Source organism: Lichenostomus cassidix, chromosome 11, assembly GCF_008360975.1.
Source record: "Lichenostomus cassidix isolate B80296 chromosome 11, HeHo_3.0, whole genome shotgun sequence".
Lineage (NCBI taxonomy): Eukaryota > Metazoa > Chordata > Aves > Passeriformes > Meliphagidae > Lichenostomus > Lichenostomus cassidix.
Genome location: NC_139492.1, coordinates 19,475,526 through 19,496,786, shown reverse-complemented (window position 1 = coordinate 19,496,786; position 21,261 = coordinate 19,475,526). Strand labels below are relative to the sequence as shown.

Here is a 21,261-nt window from a genome sequence, read left to right as displayed (position 1 = left end):
GATTTTGAAATAGATACCAACATATTTATGATATCTGTTTTTTGAATGATGAACTATTTTAATATTTGATTTTGAAAACAGGAAGTAAAACAAAACAGAAGTAAAACAGAAGTAGAAGCCAAACTTGAGATTTTCGAAGATTCATAAAGTAGTATGCATGTAATTCTATTAAAAAAATGTAAGGACAGACTCCTTTCCTCTGTTCTCCTTGAAAATTGAAACCCATAAATTTAAGTGATAGTTTTGGGATACCTCAAATGAAATCAGAACTGTCAGCAGCAGTGACATCCTACACCAAAACAGGTCTGAGAGAACACTGTCTTTTATCATGTCAGTGAGACTTAGAGCAAAGACTGCTTGAAAAGGCAATGATACAATAAATCATAAAAATTCCTCCTGTTCTGCTCTTAGTCTACAGGCTGAAAAAGCACAAAAAGCAAACTTTAACTTCTTGATCCATAAATTCTTGCAAAAGGTGTTCTGGTCTATCGTATCTCTTTCATATAACTCAAGCTTAACCAGTGTAAAGGAGCTTTAGATTCCAGTGCTTTCTAAATATATCTTGGCCACTTCAAACAAAAAGTAATTTATCAAGAGCCAACCATACAGCAGGAAGACCAAGCTGAGACTTGAGTTGTTGAACAAGTTGTTCCAAGGATTTTTGAAAGTGGATACCGTAAAATAAACTTTAGTTCCAGAAAGGTGAGGGAAAAGCCTGAAGATTTTCTCAGAGAACAGCAATGCTCATGACTGGTGGTTTTCCCCAAAATAAAAGACCCTTGATTCTAGTTCTTTTGGGTCCGTCAAGAGCGGTTATGCCTTAAATATTGGCTGATTCATGACCTTCTAAAAGTGGCTGATATTCACTGAGTAGAAACTTTGGACAGAAGCCAAGGCACAACCCTTCTGTAACAGAGACTTCTGCAGGACATATTACACATCTCTTTTTGTTTTAAAGGGCAAGAAAAGAAGGAAACAAGGCCAGATTTTCCAAGAGGCAGCTCATGTCTGACCCATTCCAAAAAGAAAATTACCTAGTATCCTGATTTCTTCTTAATATTGTTAAAATATTGACAATGATTTGAGGAATAATTGCAGGTGTTGCTGAAATGTCTATGGATAACCCAAGCATGAAGTGAGAATGTCAGCTGCAAAGGTGCAAACAAATGAATCACATTCAGTACCGCACAACCAAAAAGAGACTGCAGTCAATATTTTCTTCCAACTATATCACAGTACCCAAGTGCCTCCCACATAATCCTGAATCCATCCTTACATTTCCACTTAGAAAACAGGAGTTACTAATAGTATAAAGAACTAATAGACAGTAATATTAAGTAACTTCTCCGCATTTGGAATCCCCTGGTATAACACAGAGTTTCTAGTCTTGAACCAGAATCTTAATCATATTTTGTACAAAACCTAAACATGAAAACAGCTTTAAAATACTCAAATTATACCATCTGAAAGATTAATTTAATTAAAAAATGTGGTGCCTCATACCCAAAATACATCTCACAATCACTTCAGTAATTAGCTTTTCTCTACACAAAACAACACTGTTTTAACTGTTAGTTTTGGGACTTTCCAGGTCTGCAAGAACATTATCTTTCTTGACTAATATAATGGCTGGAATATACTGGATGAGAAAACACACAGAGTATCAGACCTCCCTTGAACACTGGCCCAACATATGGTCCTGCACATTTTGAAAGATGGTGTTTGGGATAGTTTGCTGAATATTCTTAAGATGACTCCTCTTCTGCTGTGTGAGAGAGAGGGTTTTTTCTTATCCCTAAAATGACTGTCTTCAATAAGCGGTGATTCACTGAACTAGCCCTGAAGCTGCCTTTGGAAGCTCAGTATTCAAAAACCATCTGTGCCAGCAAGTACCAGGAGAGGGCTTTCACTTGATATTTAAACAAATTATACCCTCAGATATTTCAAACATATACTCTGTATTTATGTATTTTGGAATACTAGCCATAGGTCTTGATGAAAAGCCAAATTATTTTTTATTATTATATATCAAAAAATACTCATATTTAACCTCTACATTTTAATTCCATAATAAAAAATGAGGGATTTGAAAGTATGCAAATTCTACATTCCTACCAGCTTAGCAGTACTCAAATATTTAGCTTGTATAGCTATCTGACCTAGTCTTGTGATGGTTAATCTTTTTTTAAAAGTTTTAACTCTTATAATTACATGAAAGTATCTATTTCATAAACAAACCAAATTTTAACTCTAACTCTTAAAAGCCTTACAATTTAAGGAAAAAAAAAACCACTGAAACATGAACTGAATGGGTTCAAAATCAAACAAAAAGTAACTAAGGTAAAAAAAAAGCAACCCCAAACTTGTATTTAATTTGACATCAGAGGTGCTATGGGACTCTAACTGAAGAACCTAAGTGCTTGCTGTCCTGAATGTTGTGACCTTTGTGTCACCCTCTGCTGAGTGCCACACAAGCATCACAGGACCACAGCACAGATCAGAATTGGGTGATACCGCTGCTAAACGCGTAACAGGGGCCAGGATTATTAGATACCTAACTTGATAACCATGGATTAAATTCCAAAACGCTTGTTAAGGACTTTATATTTTCCAATAATTTTTGTCTAGTATTAAAAAAATAAATGGAAAACCCCTAAAAAATTCTGCAAATGCACTATCTTCAATTCTGCCAGGCAGAGAAGCTAAATCCTTCCAAAGGTATCTAGCTTCTCTTTACATCTTCTCATTCACTCTTGATCTAAACCACATTATAATAATAAGCAGTCTGAATTACTGATGAGCTGCTGGCTGCTACAGAGGCAGCTGTGTTTCTAGCAGATCATCTAAAATACGAGCAGACACGAAAGGTACTAAAAAGGAAGCGAATGAAGTGCAGGTGATCTCACGTTGCTGTCTCTGTCTGGCTGTAAGTTCCTCTTCCAGTGCTCACTAGGCTCTAGGCCAAACTACTTCAACAAGCTAAGCAGGAACTATTCACTTTTTATTGTTGTTAGATTAGTCTTCTTCCTGTTTATCGAATGGAAATGGGTGAGCTCAAGGTACAAGAGCCACAGCCAAGCAAAGGAAAGGGGCAGGAATGCAGGGATTGAGATAGGGGGCACAGTGACATTGGCTCAAGCCACTGCGTTTTCATGGTCTGAAACCAGTCACACACTTATTTGGGAACACCTAGCCCCTGCTCATCAAATGTTTTACAAAATATTTTTCCCATGTTTTGAAAAGTCATCTTTTATATGGTTGCATGGAGAAGAAAAATTTTAAAAAAACCAAACAAACAAAACATGTAAAAATAACCTGCTGATTTTCCATGTCCCCAGGTGAAAGTAATTTTAAAAAAAATTTTTAAATTAGGTGTACTAATACAGGAGAGACAATTGATGGGCCTGGTCTTGATAACTTATAATAATCCTGCCATACAAAAAAAAAGTCTATTTAGCTATGGCTTGAAAACATAGTCCAAATGAACTCTGGCAATGTGTGACAGGGAACAAGTTTAAAGAAAATAGTCTCGAACAAAGTGCTGGTAGAAAATATTTGCAGTTATTAACACAAGCTTTTTCGCATTTACAAAAGTTGAAAAGTGCTATTTCTCTCTTTACAGCAAACAGTACTTGAATACAGAAATACTAATCTTTTCCATCAATTTTTGTCTTAAGTAGAATATCCATCACTACTCCCTAAATTAACCTCCTGCTCATATGAAAAGGGTATTATTAAAAAGATCCAATTTCCAAAAAGAAATTGTTAGTATTTCTGTTAAGCCAAGAAGCTGGACTGAAATCCAGCACTGCTCACTGAAAAACAGCCAATACAACTATGTAAAATATCAAAAAAGGTTAGTTCAGAAAAGGGAAAACAAAAAGGAACATGCTAGGGTGGGATGATTTGTAAATGATATCTCTTTGGATCAGCAAACATGCAGGGTCCCAGCTGCAACAAAAGCAGATGTGTATGTCAAAAAAGATTAGTGAGGAGATGAGCAACTTCAATGCAAAAACTGGGTATTTTGTCCAAAAAAAAAAGGGCAGGCCAAGAAAGCTCTGGCCAAGTCAGACCTTGCAAGCAGAGATTATCAGCAGCAAGGGCTTTAAGCAGCTTAGAAGTTTCTGGGAGAAATCAGAGTGTCACAGACCATAGAGAAGGTCACATATCTGAAGGTGGAATCGGGCAAAGGGGATTTTGGTACCACAGAACACAGAATCATAATGATGTTTATAATCTCCAGAAACCCAAAGAAGAGGTATCAGACAGTCTTAGACAAACAATACAAAATTCCAGTACCTTTCAACAGTGAAACATTTTGGAGGAATTCAGTTTATTTCTGCACAGCAGCCCTAATAAGCTCAGAAGAGTAACAGAAAGGGAGTTTCTAGGAGCCAGCTTGTGTGACACAGCTTCTACAGAACTTTAGGTCCTATTCCCTACAAAAACCATTGAATAATGCAGATACAGTTTCCAAGACCCTGAAATCATCTTCCCAGCAGCCATCTATATGAGCTGGCCAGGATGGTTAGCAGCTAGGAGAAGAGGGATGGGAGCAATTCCATCTGAACTGGCACACAATTCATGACTCTAGGAAATCCATGTATTGGCAAAAACTTAAAGGGTAGTTTGCTAATGGAACAATACAGTTGTTCAGCAAAATTTGGGCTAGGGGAGCAGCAAAAGGAAGCAAAAATGTCCAGAAGCCTTTGGAATTTGCCCCAGACCTTTATTTTTCCATGAAGCACTGAACCAAGAGAATAAGGAGCTTCTAGAGAGAAGGAAGATGTTCATCATAATCCATTCAGATCTAGAGCTCTGAATAAAACGTTTCACTCACTGAAGGTAACCACAATTTTGTTCATCAAAAGCTTACAAAAGAATAATTTTTTTAAAGGGACAATAGACAATAAAAACTAAATCCTTAGAAGAATCCTTAGGAGAAAATATTCCTTTGGTCAAGTGAAGGCAAGCAGGGAAGGTACACTTCTTAAAATTTGAAGGGATCCATGTATCATTAGAAGGTTCAAATTATTTTGAAATGAGGGAAAGCCAAAGCTATGACCACCCAGTTGAGCTTCTAACGAAAGCTTCTTTGGGCCTGTTGCTGTAAGATTTGTTACAGATGCATGTGGAGGAGAACAGAATTCTTTACAGAATGTAAGATAAAGCAGGGAGACTGAAAGGAAGGGAATAACAGGGCAACACAAAACCCAGAAAACTCCCTCAGTATGAAACAAATTTTACCAGAAGCAGGAGCACCTCATAAATATTAGAAGTCCTAAGTAAATTTTAGAGTATAAACAAGATCCACTTCTGTTCCTAGCTCAGCTAATTCCCTAGCACTAATCTTAGCACATGAAAAGAGACAGAAGTCAGATAAAAGCTATCCATAATGGGAAACAAAAAGGCCTTTGGAAATGCCTGGCATTTGGACAGTCAAATGTCTGAGCCAAAACAGTTAGTTTAGTTATTCAAACCAAAATGTTTGCATTTTCCTCAGAACAGGCATGAAATAGGGAGGATTCCTCTGACTCCACTGTGTGGGCAGAAAAGCAGCCCAAGTGTATCTGTACTAAACAGCACAGCAGTGCAACCATGTCACCCTGGCTCTCCACCTTGCTTAACACAGACCAGGCTTTAGACAGTTTTGCATTCTATAGTGTAGTACAGCCACTTCTCCACTTAAAATAACAGGAAAATCATGCTAATGAATCTGATTCTACTTCTAAAACACAATATTCTTACTGAAATTACAATTTAGCATGATTATAAACACATCTTTGCACCGGTGACACCTTGACATTCCGGAAGAAGTTTGGACACATACTTCTCACAAACCCCTGCTGGTATTACTACAAGCTCTTGGTTCAAACTGTAAGCAAGACTACAGTTATGGGATTTCAGATACTTCTTCATTCCCTACCCTTTTTGTTTTTCTTCAGATCATGCAGAAAAGAACACAGGTATAAAGGCAGTGAACAGTTTAAGACCTTCACTTCACATTTAACTTTTTAAAATATTCTTCAATTATCTGCTGAAAGTTCACACTTGAAAATAGAACTAAAAGGAAATGCCATTTTAACTGTGGCAAGGTAAAGTGGTCTTCCAGTCCTGATGTGCATTTCTAAATGACACATTGCACTGACAGCATCAGCAGGATCAGCTAGAGCTGTTCCTATGAGGTTCTGAGGGAGTAATTTCCCATACTCTGCATACACACATACCTCTCCTCCTATGGTGAGCAGTCCAGGTGCATCCAGCTTCCGTTTCTTCCGGGGACCGATGGCTGCCAGTGCTGTCAGATTGGCATCCCTCTGCCTCATCTGGGCAAGTTCTTGCTGCTGCATCTATCAGAGAGGGAAAAAAAACCCTTTAGTTTTTCTTTTGTTGCCATATCAAAAGGTTATCTACAGACTTGCAAGCCACATAGAAGTCACACATGAGCAATCCCCGAGAGCATTTTACTTCTCGCAGAAGTACTATTTTAGCAGTCCAGCCATAGAGGAATAATGAAGATACTGAAGTTCTCATGACTTTCCAAAGGATTTCTGCTTCCAAATATCTCAACTGCTTCCAAAAAGATCATCTTTTTCATTAAAAACTGCCTTAGCAAGTACTGTGTACTGACTACACATCTCCAGTTTAAGACTGATATGAAGAATGTAAATACCAATTCTAATATTAAAAAAAAATTAATCTCATATTTATTTTTAATATTTCAAACATACTTGATTTAAAAAAAAAATCTAAATTAATACAGCGCCTCTATCCAAATGCTAGCCAAAGGTAATGCTGACACAAAACCTCTACAAACTGAATTTATAAGAGCTTTCTGGGCTTAGTCTTTAGGTAAGAATACATTTGACTAGTCTGAAGCTAAGAATTAAACAACCTGCCATCTGTATAATGTAACAACGTCGCACGATATAGAAAATAGGAGAAAATGTTCTGGCCAGCAAAACAGAAGCAAGATTGCATATTCACTATAAACTGAGCAATCCTTTCAGAGTGTTAATGATGAGTGCCATATTCCCATGAACAGTATTACCTTAATAAATATTCTGATCATCAATACCGCACAAGAATAATTGATTAGGCAACACAGTATATTATTTCAATTAGAAAAAAGCATTCATAGCTCTTAGCAAAGATTCTTAATAATATCAAAACTTTGAGCTGGCAAAATCCCTTAATAAACTGAGAGGAGGTGTTTGCTTTCTAATTCCACTGATGTCATACTTTCTCCTGCTTCAGCAGCAGTGCACAGAAAAACACCTCAAGAAATTCAGTGGTGGTAATAAAACCATTATATGACATAGGCACAATTCTTCATTAAAATAAAACTGGACTGACAATCATAGCTAGAAGTGTCTCAGCCACTACCTACACATGACCTGCACATACAAGCAGGGCCTGAACTATCTCAGCCAATGTTAAAAGAAAAGGAGGTTTAAGCAAGAAAGTGCCAGTGTGGAGTATCTTTCCTCCATTCACCCCTGCCTAGAAAAAGCAGATCCACCTCATGCCTTGTCGGGGTTTGACCCTGACTAAATGCCAGGCACCCCAGCTCTCTCCGACTGCAGACATGCAGGAGAGGGGAAAGAAAAAAACCTGTTAAAACACACCAAATTTATGAGTATTGAGATAGGACATTGACAAGGAGATGCACGGAAGAAAAGGGCAGACAGGCTTCAAACTTAAAGTTTCAAAGTGATTTAATTATCTAACAGTGTCGGAGGATAAATGAGAGGTAAAAATAAGCTTTTCATACAGCATTTGTTCACTCACAACCCCCCCTCCCTCTTAAGAAGCCATTTTTTATTCACCCCCCTCCCTCCTTCCAACCAACAGCTCCGGTGGGGGGCAGGGTGTGGGGTATTTTCTCAGTCCATAGAGCTGATCAATAAATCTATTCATCACCACAATTCTTCTATTACAAATACTCTTTATCTTTACTTATTTCTCTCTCTCTAGACAGTTTCTCTGCTCTCATCTCCTCCCTCTTAAGAAGCAGTCTCTCCACTCACCCCCCCTTCCCTCTTTCCAAACCAACAACACGGGCAGGGGGCAGGGTAAGGAATTTGTTCTCTGGTCAGTCCATCTTTAACTCTCTATATGAGACTCCCACTGGATTACAGCTTCCTCCAGGCATCCACCTGCTCCTCCGGCATGGGCTGTAGGTGAATTTCTGCACCCCCATGGACTCCATGGGCTGCAGGGGAACAACCTGCTCCCCCCATGGTCTTCACCACAGCTAGCACAGAGTTTTCAGCTATGGTGCCTGGAGCACCTCCTGCCCCACCTTCTCCACTGACCTTGGTGTCTCCATGCTGTTCTCCCTTCACATATTTTCACCTCCTCCTCCTCCTCTAACTAAAAAGTGTGTGACTACTTTTGTTTTGATTTTTTCTTAAATATGTTTTCACAGAGGTGTAACTAGCACCTCTAATTGGCCCACACTTGGCCAGCAGCATGTCCATCACCTTCAGAGCCATCAGAGATTGGCTCTGCTGGACTTGATGAAAAACTTCCAGAACTTTCACTCAGGAGACACAGGAGCCATCTTTGTGCCACTCCCCACCCCTCAGACACTTCCTCAGGCCTACTACAACAGCTTCTGACGGGTTTAAATTTCTCTTAGATGTTAAAGATACCTTGCTGATGTTCTGGGCCAATCAAAACCACCACATGCCTCCTCTTTAGTGCTGTTCCCAGATTAATTCATTTAGCAATCAAAACACTTGTGACCAAGCATTGTTTGAACAGCTTTGGTCATAGGCTTGCCAAAGTGTGTTTCAATCTCCAGTTGATGTTGCCAGGGCCCAACACATGCCCAGAGGCAGGAGAGGGGTGGCAGGTGACCTGGAGAGCCTCTGGAGAGCAGCACAAAGGAATTGAAGCCAGCAAGTGAGTGGCTCCAGGGCCCAGAACTGGGCACAGCGCTCAGGGTGTGGCCTCACCAGTGCCCAGCACAGCGGGACAGACATGCCCTGCACCTGCTGCCCACACCAGTGCTGATCCAGCCCAGGGGCCATTGGCCTCCTGCCCACCTGGGCACACCCAGGCTCAGGTTCAGCCACTGCCAACCAACACGGGCACTTTACCCATCCCTGTCGATGACAGGGACACCAAGATCGGGGGCACCCTCAACAACTTGCTGACAGCACCAAGCTGGAACTGGGGATGTTCAGCCTGGCAAACAGAAGGCCTCAGAAGGACCTCACTGTGGCTTTCCAGTGTCTAAAGGAAGCTGGCAAGAAAGAAAAGGAGGGACTTTGGACAAGGGCCTGGAGTGACAGGACATAAAGGAATGGCTTCAAACTGAAAGAGTGTGGATTTGGATTAGATATTAGGAAGAAGTCCTTCCCTGTGAGGGTGCTGAGCTCCTAGCACAAGTTGCCCAGAGAAGCTGTGGCTGCCCCATCCCTGGAAGTGTCCACAGACGGGGCTTGGAGCAACCTGGGACAATAGAAGGTGTCTCTGCTCATGGCAAGGGGTGACCAAGATGGTCTCTAAGATCCCTTCCAACCCAAACCATTCTGTATTTTCCCATTCTTCAGAAAAAGTGAATTCAGTCATTTAGAGTTTGAAATCCCATTTTTCACAATCTTATGCTATATATTTTGCAACCACAGCTATTATCATAACTTCAGTATAACATTATCTAAAAATACATATCTCATCCACAGGGTAAAAGAATTTCCTAAATACAAAAAACAAATGTAGAAAAATATCTAAATAATAGTGCAAAGGTCTATACATACTTCTTTGCCAACTCATATTAGGTTTTTAGCTCAAATATCTTTGGCTCTCTTCCAGATTAAATGCCAGTTAGACAGACCTGCCCGCTTACCCTTTCAAGGTAGATAGCAACAGTGGTGAGCTCTAATCATTTACAAAGGTCATGATCGGAAGCTAGCCCGTAAGCAGTCATTTAAAATTCGATTGATCCCTATTTGTAGTCAGGGAAAGAAAATGGACATTTCAGCTGTATTGTAATTATGAGGCTCCAAGGCAACTGTAAATAGATGTGCAAATCCAGATACTGGCAAATACCTTAGAGAAGAAATTATTACTATAGTATAACATATATCCAGGAAAGGTTGAAGATAAAACTGCATATAAAAAAAGATCAATCATCTTTTTGCTAATTTGCCTTGCTTGCCAGCCTACAAGGGTTATCACAATTATCAGAAGTCTGATGAATATTTAAGCGACGGCCAACTGGCTTAAGAGTGATCTCAGACGAAGTTGTCAAGCTTTGAAGAACAAGAAATTTTGCACTGGAGTAAGTATTCGTTTCCTGGGAGGTGCAGGTCAGAAATGTAATCTGATAGATAACTGGTATCATGCAAAGGTTATATGAATATTATATTAGTGTCTTATCCAAAGTCACCATTTTCAAACCCACAGTAAGGTAATACTTACTTGGCTCTCTGTGCTACCTGCACTGCACCATACCCTGTTTCCACATGGCATATTACCACATAATGCTTGTTGGGGTTTTTTTGCATGTGCAAATTGTAAAGCAAAACATACCACTTCTCTAAATTTCCTGTAATGGGATAAATCTTGCCCTCACTTTGAAACCTGAAAAGTGCCTGGTGCTGTTATATCAAGAAAACATGGAGTACCTTCAAGAGTCCGCAGAAAGGTCTGCACTCATCTATTCCTCAGGTTCTTTGTCCTTTCTTTTTTAATCAGTGAGAAAAACTGAAGATGGTTATTGATTTAACATACTAATTTTGACAAAGGCACAAGATTTGCCACTACCTATAACTCAGCACCTGACAGGAGACCTGGCTCAACAGACAGAGCCAAAGGAGCTGGACTCTGTTCTACCCACACTGGGTGAATACTGGTAAGATCTTGTTCTTCACCTCCCTGTGCCTCTCACCCCACATCACCCAGCTTGTCTATGACTGCTATAGGCTCTCCTGATGAGGATCCTCCTCCACTATGTGCCTCACTTATAATCAAGCCCCAGTGGGATGAATAGATATTACTTTAATACAAATAAGGAATATGCTGCCAGGTACAAAAGATCCAGACAAAAACACAGTACAGTTTCCAATACTAGTTTTACAGCACACACCGTGGTAAACTACAGGGAAAGAATAACCTTATGTAACCTTCATGAATGCTGATCAAAAAATTTCTAATACATCAAACACATCATCAGTGAGATCACAGTATCCTGATGTTGTAAAAAATAGGGACTGAAGTGCTGAAAATACTTGATAAATACTGTATTGCACAAATTCTCATCAATCTTTTATAAATTAATACTGGTGGTTTTATTTAAAGCTTATCTGAAAGCAGAGAATCCTAAAAATACATTTAAAAATAATCAGAAGAGTTCTGATCCTGATAGTGGTTCCCAACAGAGGTCTTCATCTTGCAGAGGTCAGTGTATTCCAGCTGACTTAGGAGAGAGCACCTCTGCACACTCACTATAGCCATCAATCTGCTTACAATAAAACATCTTTGCAGTTTATGGATACTTACTGGCAAGACATTTGACAAAACCTTATATAATATCCCAGAACACTGTTTAACATCCCACCCTTACTAGCTTCCTCATACTCCTATTCCAGCTTTACCTTTTTTCTATCTCCAAGTCACATACTTCTGTTTTTTCATACCCTACATCAGATTACCTGCACCAGTCTCTTTGCTACCCATCATCTGTCTTTTAATGAGAAGTATTATACCCAATTGTAATCTTTGTTTAATTTTTTTTTTTAAAAAGCAGTATCCTGGCTTTGGTTCAAAAGAGGGGACATTGCACTTTGTCCACCAAACACTAAATGAAAACCCTGGCCAGTGTAGGCTCTTCTATCCAGGACACTCTGGAGCTACATTCTCTGTGTCAAGTGCAAATAACTTTACAATCAGTTTTGCATACCTGGTTCCACAGTAATCATCCTCTGAATTCTCAGCACTTAGGATAATGTGAATTAAATGTCCCCATCTTCAGTGTTCTGAAATTACTCTTAAAAGTACCTGTAAAACTAAAGCTACTTAAGCTTCTTACTTTACATGATCAATTATATTTTAAAGTTAACAAAGCAGCCTGTTATTACAATACAGTTTATCTTCTAACTAAGCCAGTTACTAATTTCTGGATATTTAAGCAAATGAAGCACCTGTTACTGTCTGTACATCCTGATAAAATGATTTCCTGTTACTTAACATGATTTACCAGAAATGAATCAAACTCACTACATCAAACAAGATGCAATCTTTTGATAGCTGCATTCATTCACACTCTCATTTTCATACTGGACTGCTGATGCAAAATCTTTCTTTAACTTCTCTCTATCAAAAATAATATGGATACTTATCAATAGCATATTAAAATTTCTACCCTCTGGGAAGAAAACAATGCTTCAATTCAGAATCACACTAATGAACAACAATTAATGTTTTTGAAAGTAAAAATATTTATCTAAAACACAGACAAATATTCCAATATATTATTCAAGAAAAATGCTTACAAATTAGATACTGTTCCTTGCCACTTATCAAATCCAAATGCATTTTTAGCATGCCATTTACTTACTGGGAGGTATCTTATTTGATGACAAGCACACCATAAGAATGAAGCATTATTTCCATGAAGTTTTCTTCTTTGTGATGGTGGCACAGCATTATAACCACAGAAAGAACACTACTTCACTACTTTATTAAAGTGAAGCTAAGCACTGAAGTTCTAAAATTTTAATTTGTTTTCTGTAGATCATTATTTGTTATGATACATTTAGGTATTTAAGAAAGAAGTGCCACAAGCCATATGCCACAAGGAAGACAGCCATATGTCTATGTGAAGTATCAACATTAGATCTTAAAAGCTAGATTTCACAATTTCCAAAAACCAAGAATGCACTTATTTGTCAGGTAAAAACCAGGCAAACAGAAGTGAGCTTTTTCTAAAGCACAGATGTAGATAAAATATGGGTATGAGCTGCTAAGGACTACGAGAAATTTCCTTCAATATGATCAGAAAGTAAGAGGATGCCTGGAACTCTTACAAATTCAAGACTACACATAAATACCTTCAAAAATTAAAGATGGAAGAGGGAGTGGGATCACATGAGAAAGGTCAAGGAGGTGTTTCTCTGCCTACAGGCAGAATTCAGGGATGTTTTTGGCCTAGCAGGAAAATAACCCGGCGACAGAGACATTGAGATGATTGTGAAGATAAAGAAGACAAAAGAGCTTAAGGAAGAAGTCATGCATGCTGAAATACTGCCAATATAGGATTTGATAAGACAATAGAAGCCAGGCTGTAACTAAGTTTTTGTAGTCACAGAGCCAACTCAGCTCACAAAGAACTACATTTTATCTACTTACAAATCCCAACTTAGTTCAGAAATACCACCTAAGAAGAAATGAGAGGAGGCTCCCAGCACCACAGAAGCTATAAATACCAATGGCATTCATTGGTGAAGACAGGCAGCAGTGAACCCCGAATGGGAAACTGGCAACAGAGCGTGTTAAATGGCAGAAATGTTTGATGAAAGCAAGATCATATAAACAATGATTTAAGCACTGATTTCTAGCCAATAGGCATCAGTGGAAATCCTTCCTAATTCTGTTTGTGATGGATGGCTTAGTTCCTGATAACAGGAGCATATAAAAACTTGTCTTAATTGATGGTTCTGCAAAGTGTATCTATCAGTCTCAGACACTGATTACACCCCCTCGAAAAACATCTTTTTTGGTGAGGAGTGCCTGAAATGTGGAACCATTACACATGTCCTAAGATGCCCACAACAGAAGGTGCAATTAAAAATGAAATTCATTAAAAATGCTGGCAGGAACCTCAAGAAGTCCAGGACAATGATCAGGAAGGATTGGTGCTTCAGTGAACTTCAGAGAGCCTTGCAAAGCAGCTCTTATGTGCAGCAGGCCTGTGCTGTCCTCCAGCCCCACTCTGGTGCTGAGATCTCTGAAGGTCAGCACAGCTCCAGTGCCTGGTGAGGAACTGCTCCAAGTCCTGAAGTGAACAAGAGGCACTGCAAAAATGCGACACCAGAGAGGTTTCACCTGTGTAACAGCACGTCATACACCAAACATATCCTGTGAGACTTTTTAAAGTTCACAGCTCTGACAAATTGTATCTAATTTTCTTCAGTACAAAGCTGGATGCTGCTTCTTCCCATGTGTTCTCCCACAACTCAGTAAAAGCTCCAGCTATCCCTTGCAATGACTGCACATCTATCTGAACGAGATCAAGATTTTACTTTACTGTGAAAGGTGTTTGTCTGTTGGGTTTTGGTGGGGGGAGGGGGTTTTTTTCTTACCCACACACTTTTAACAGTGGTTGAAGATTATTGCATAATGTTAGGAAAAAAAAAATCACCCTGGCCAAAGACCAAGCTGGGAATGTTTCAGCCTCAAAATTACGGTTCCTCAAAATAAAGAGCATCTGAACACAGTCCTGGAATCTTAAATTGAGTGCTTTGGACCAAGCATCTTTCATACAATAGACATTTCTGTTTATTACATCTAATTTCGTTATGTTTTACAAGTTTACTCAATATTTCCATTTAAACATGCTCTATTACTTTCAAGACAATGTATCAAACTCTGATACAGAAAATGCCAAGTGCATCCTGCCTTTCATTTTTATTTTTCCCTGAAATAAAAAGCCTTCATTGTAATTTTCCCCGTCTTGTACATTACATAGTTAAATGGGATTTTTAAAACAATTAACTGTAAATCTACAATTTTATCCCCTTACTACTCAAGACCACATACTGTTTGAACCAATTTTATATATATATATATATCTGATATTCACAGATTTAATTTTCTTGAAGTTTCCTTAACAGTTTATTCATAGCTTATAAAAAATCAAAAGCATGAAGAATTTGAGATTTGATCCTAAACTCTTGCAATTTTTTGACATAATGGGTTGCATTTTTTGATTTTTCCAAATACAATGCACTATTATTTAATTATTTATTAACTTATACCCATTTATTTCTGCAACTGTCCAAACATTTCTTAAGCTACGTATTCCTGTCAAGAGTAACACAAGGTATAATAACTACTTAAGGACGATATCCCTCAAACACCTCTGAAGGAGTTCCACAGCAATGGATTTTTTTTTGTCCTTCCAGTAACTTTAATTGTTACATTTCTTCACTCCTCAGAATCTGTTGTTTGAGCTCCAGTACAATTTGCCTGGGTTTGGTTATATTACTCCTCAAACAACTTATCTCCAGTAGAACCAGTTCCAGACTCTCCTATGCTAAGCTGGAGACACATCTATTTTAAACCTTTGTATTTGTTAGGTCCTGTAATAGTGTGTGGCAGATTTGCCAAGCCAAATACAGCCCACTTGAGCAAAGGGTTTCTGAGGTACAGACAGCTGGACAGGATCAGCATTACCAGAGTGGCAACTTACTGAAGTGTCAGTAACTTACCTGTAGTGAGATCAGAAAAAACTCTGAAAAAAATTCCCTAAGATCTGTTCCTTTATTATTATCAGTCTTAATTTTATTTTGGAGCAAGGCAACAATGGAAAATCACAAATCTCCTCAAGCTGTTTTTCAAAGGACATAAGACATACAGCATCAATATGACTGGGAAGAACACGAGTCAAAGAGCTCAGTGGCTTTACTCAAGAGGTTCCTCAGTTCAGGAGCACCCAATCCTCAGTTCAGGAACATCCTCACTCCCAGGGCACTGGTGAGAAAGACAAGATAAGGTCTTTTCCCAGGCCCTGTATTAATATAAATGGGGCTATCGTCCCCAGATTTCTAGGACCTTCTCCTTTCCCCCTAAAGTAAGACACTGTGTGACGATTCAAATTGATGTTTTAATCAAGATTAGGGAATATAAAATACAGTGAAAGCCTGTATGGAGGCCGGTCATGTCTAGAGTTACAGACTGAAGTAGTTAGAGCAGGAAACCTGTTGAGCTGTGTCTTTGGTCAGGGATGACTGACAGAAATATGGGATATGGGAGCAAACTCAACAAAGGGGAGAGAGAAGATATGCTTTGCTTTTTTAAAATCATACACTGGAAAATATGACTGCAAACAGTAGCTCCCAGAGGCTGCACTGCCCACTGTAACACAGCACTCAACATTGGACGAGAATGTGAACCAACTGTTCTGCTTTTCACATGGTGAAGTATCCAATAAACCTTTCTGAAACTACTTTAAAGAATCTTCCATTGTGTCTGAGCAATATGACAGAGCTATTTGGATGGTGAAAACTCTCCATGGCTGCTACAAAATTGTGTTAGTGCTAGGGGAGCACAATCAGGAATTTTATCTGCACCATCTTCTCCATGCATCAGGAGTTTCGACAGCAGAGCATGGCCTTCCGTTAATTTTACTTCTGTTAATCTCTGGCACACACTTGAAATCTGAATTAATTAAGAACCAGTACACCAGAACTGCACCAAGAAGACAGAGGAAGTGCTTGGCTGGTCTATCAATGGAGCCAGCTGAAGACTGAGGCACACAGGAAGATCTCATCTTCCTGGAAGTGAAGAGTGACACTATTTCATACCATAAAATCTAAAGTCAGCCTGAAGCATTTTCCCCAATTTTTTCCAAATAAATATTTCTACTTTTTGGTGGAATTTCCCTGGCTATATGCTGTTAGCACAAAACTTCCGAATAACAGAAATTTTAAATGCATTTAAAATAGTAGTTTATCAGAAATTCTAGTAAGAGGCTTTATCAACTAGATTATTCCAAAAGAAAATGCCCAGATTTTGATACCAGTCCTCTAGCATTCTTATGGGAAATCTGCATCTTGAAACTGCCAGCCTAATTTGAGGAAATGAGGCAAATGTAGCAATCTACTAAAAATCATTTGGCTGTAATAAGTAATTTTAATCAAATAGTTAGAGAGAATGGCATTGGAGTTAATGTCTGAAGTGTCATAAACAGATGGGAAATGTGCAGTGTAGTGACTGGTTGTGCACATTTAACTAAATATCCTCTTCTGCAGTCTGGATTGTGGTTTGATCAAGTCTAAGTGACATGACAAAAACAAATTTAATTTATTCTGAAACTATATTCAACTAAAGAATACACAATACAGCAAGTATGCTACTCTGCTCAAAAGTGAGATTTGAGGCAGAGCAAAATGCCAGGAACAAAAATAGCCACACGCCCACCACCTTCTTCCCCTTAAAAGTTGTGGGGGTAGTGCTGGGGGTTCACTTGTAAAATGGAAGTTCCACTGGGGATGCAAAACAAGCTTGAAATTTAAATAATCTACATATTTTCTATTTTAGATTTAACTATAGCAAAACTGCTACAGCTCATTTCTGCTGCAGATCAAGGGAACAACACACCACAATGTGGGGACAAAATATTTCAAGCAATTTCTCAGACACTGACAAGTAGTAAATTAGGGAATCTTGTAAGTACAATACAGTAGTCATCCCCTTCTATTGATCACATATAATTTACATCTTACAAAGATGTGAATTCTTGCATTCTCACTCCACAAGGAAAATCTCAATGATTTATTCATTTCAAATAAAAAATAGAAGGTAGATGAGAAGAATTACTTCACAGGCTGTAGCTTTCTCAGGGCACTAGTGCTAGGCTCTTCTTTCGCACTGCCCGAAGGGCCTTTGTGTGCAAGTCCCTCTAATTAACAAGGTGAATCATGCAGCAGTTCCCTAATTAGTGAACATGACAAGCCAATGGAAACAAGCAGACAGACCTGGCGTGCAGATATGGTCAACAAAAGGCACAGCAACACACCATTAAAAAATGCCTATTTCGTGTAAATAAAATAAAAACGCAAGAGAACTAGCATAATACTTAATTTTCCTTTTCATGTTTTATGCTTATTCCTCATTTATTGCAGATATAAATAAGACATGATAAATCAAGGTTTCCCACTGCAAGTCACACCACCTCTCCAAAATCAAAGACTACTTATGCTATGTGAATAAGCATCTGCTTAAGGGACATTATTTGTTTTCTCTCTTGTTTTTCTGCTTTAAAGAACTGCAGTTACATTAAGCTTAGGATTTTAAGAATCCCTTAATTAATTCTATTCAAAATTATTTTTTCTTGAAATCCTTTTTCATCAACAGATGAAAGGAGTGCAATAGTTGCACTATTATTGCAGTATGAAAAATGCCTACATTCCCAATGTCGTAATTTCTACCTTTTGTATAAGAATAAATAAATAAATATTAAAAGTGAATAATCAAAGAATCAGATTTGCATTAAAAAGGAAATGAGAGGATCTAAAATGTGCCTCCTTACCTTCCTCTTTCCAAATAAAATATTTTCAATCTTTCACTCTTCCTTCTGCTTTTCCTAAAAACGCTCACCCCATCTCCAAAACAACACAAGGGGGTGAATTAATGTTCAATTTATTGCATATTGAGCCTTTGATTTGGATTTTTACAATCCTTCAACATATTACAAGTCTAAAATGTGTGTCACCAGCAGCAGAATATAACTCTTCACAGAAAAACTCCACTATGTTCTTTGCTCTGTATTCCTTGGCATATTATCATAAGTAAGGAGAACTACAGACTATCCCCTCATTACAGGCTCCTCTTTCTCACTATCTTGGGGGGAAAAAAAAATCTGACTTTCCTCTTCAAACTGGGTAAAACTTCCTTATGTTCTAAAATTGATGTTCAAAATGCTAACAACTAAAAAACTCACACTTTTCTGACCAGTCCTGTTTTAAAAATACGGGAATTAAAATACTGGCCCCTAAGAAATAATGGTTCTACATGCCCTTAAAGGTTGTTTTTTGGTTAGAAATTTGAAGAATATTTAATGATGTTCCATTACAGAACTGATCAGCTGTTTCAAAGCAGTTTTAAATTCACAATAAACACTATCAGAGACCACAAGGAGAAAGCTGGAATCACTACTGTTTGCTGTGGTCATTCCCCTTATTAGTCCACATGCACTTCCCAACTTGACTTGGATTGCACCCAACACACCCTTCCTAGGACAGCTCCAAAGCCAGGCTGCAAGTATCCTCTTTTAACATCAAGGCACAGTGGATAACCTGCTCACAACTGAACTCTGATCTGCCATATGCACACAGGAAGGATTCAGCAAACAACCTGTCACAAACGCTTACTGTTCCCCAGACCAACTCACCAGAGCACTGGGCTCTGCACAATGTGCTGCACACTCAGCCACACCATCTATTAGCAAAGACAGCTGCAATTAAATCTGAAACTACTGCAAAGACAGAATACATTCACTGCATTGAAAACCTGTATGTTCTTATTTGCATCTTAAATAACAAAATCAAGTGAGGAGATAGGAAATAGATACTAAATAGGCAAACTCAGAAATTAATGCAAAATCACAACATTTCGAGTTGATTTTCAAATAAATTGCATACACAAACACAGATTATTTTATATATACAATTACGAAAGTATTTTGCATTTAAGCAAAAATGTTAAGTGCAGCTGATAACAATAAATCCTAATTGTCCACAGGAGTTGTTTTGATATGAGATTATATCTAATACCAGAGGGACAAATTCTGTTTGTTTTGAATATTGCTACTGATGTCAACAGAGTTACTCCATAGTTACAATGGTGGGGGGCAGAAGAATTCAATTATAACATTTTAAATGTGACAGAGACACAGTTAAAAAGCAACAGAAACAAAAATGCACTCAAGAGGCACACAGGGCAAAAATAAGAATCTCCCGCACAAAATAGTCAGATCATTCTCACACTTGCTACATAGTCTCCCACATGTCCTCAGCATTTCTGAATGCTGGCGTGCTGGCGAAGGCAGACATTTCCTTACCCATTGGATTTAGGACGTTTGTTTTTCAAATTTCAGTACTTCCCAGCAATTATCTCCACATAGCTAGATGAATACATGAGCGTGTTTTAACTGAGGAATTATTTTTAAAGCCTCAGTTAAAATTACCTGAGGATATTTATGAAACATATATTTATGATTTTTTCTTTTGTATAGCTGAGCAGATGACAGAAATCACCATGTACTGCAATGTTAACAGGAGCATCCATTGACAAATTTATGAAATATATGCATTTCAGATAACATAACCATGTACACAGGATTTAAATATTATAGTAGCTCTGTATCCAAATCATCAAATAAATACACAGTAGAACACTGTCACATATTACTGAAAACCAGCTGCTTGTATTGAGCACCACGACTGCACACAAAACACACAGCGGTTTAGTTCAATAGTTAATTATATTTTATCTCTATGTAAATTACCAAGATTAAACCTTGATAAAACTGTGAGAAAAAACTGGTCTCAGGAAACTTTGCCAGTCTCTCATGGCTTCAAATTACCTTTCACCTCTGCCAAAATTCAGAGTATTGTTTGACTTCTGCACCCTAAAATAAGGTACAAATTTGCAATTTGAGACTTAATTAGAGAAGCTCATAGTGTGAGCTAATGGAGCTGCATATTCTTTAGGTGTTTCCATGCAACCTGGCAGTCTGTATCACTCTATCACGCAGTCACCTAGATCACTAAAAAGGTAAAATAGCAAAAAGATGCAAAGGAGTTTTTTCTTAGAGAGGGGAAAAATCATCCCATATTTCTGTTTTCTGACACACCCTAGTACACAAGAGATTCCCTGAACATATTGCTTAATAAGGAAAGACTAGCAAATGGTCAACAGACCATTATTAAAAGGGAGAATAATTTTGCTGAATACTGAATTTACTGTTTCTCAAAGCAGGAAGCTGCAAGTATCTGACTTAATTAAACACCAGCATATATGGTGAAGTAATAATGTGTATTCAATAACCTTCCCAATCATTACCTCCACAGTAAGGCACAGCAGATATCCTGTATATTCTACAGGGACCCTCTGTGGGGAGCCCACCTCACATGATCAGAGATGGCACATGGCCACTGCAGATACCAAATACTGGGCTGCCTTAAGACTAAGGGCTCCTTATATAAACATAGACCACACTTCTCCAGAATTTAAACCCAGATTTCAAAAATAAATATACAAAATTATTCTGTTTCTTATAAAAACATGTTCTTTTCTCCCTAACTTCAGCTCTAGTATTTTCTGATTGAGTGAACATCCTTCTCCTCTCCTGTTGTCCTGAACACAATTAACACCTGAGTTTAGCACTTATGCTCCAGTTTCCCATTTTGTATATTTGACACTTTCCAAAGGTTGCTTAAATTATCCGACATGTTTGCTAGACATGAGCTGTTCTTTCAGGATAGATTTGGTTTTATTTATTACTATTTTTTTTGAAACAATATA

The 21,261-nt window shown here is 38.2% G+C and overlaps 1 protein-coding gene across 3 annotated transcripts in view; it reads right to left on the bottom strand.

Moving 5' to 3' along the window:
* The window catches only part of LOC146432426 (transcription initiation factor TFIID subunit 4-like), a 146,505-nt gene that overhangs the window by 38,677 nt on the left and 86,567 nt on the right, over positions 1–21,261 (bottom strand). For all 3 annotated transcript variants that reach the window (XM_085072067.1, XM_085072065.1, XM_085072064.1), the window contains exon 14: positions 6,231–6,353. In XM_085072067.1, the coding sequence (XP_084928193.1) occupies positions 6,231–6,353 (123 nt within the window). The remainder of the gene's footprint in view (positions 1–6,230; positions 6,354–21,261) is intronic.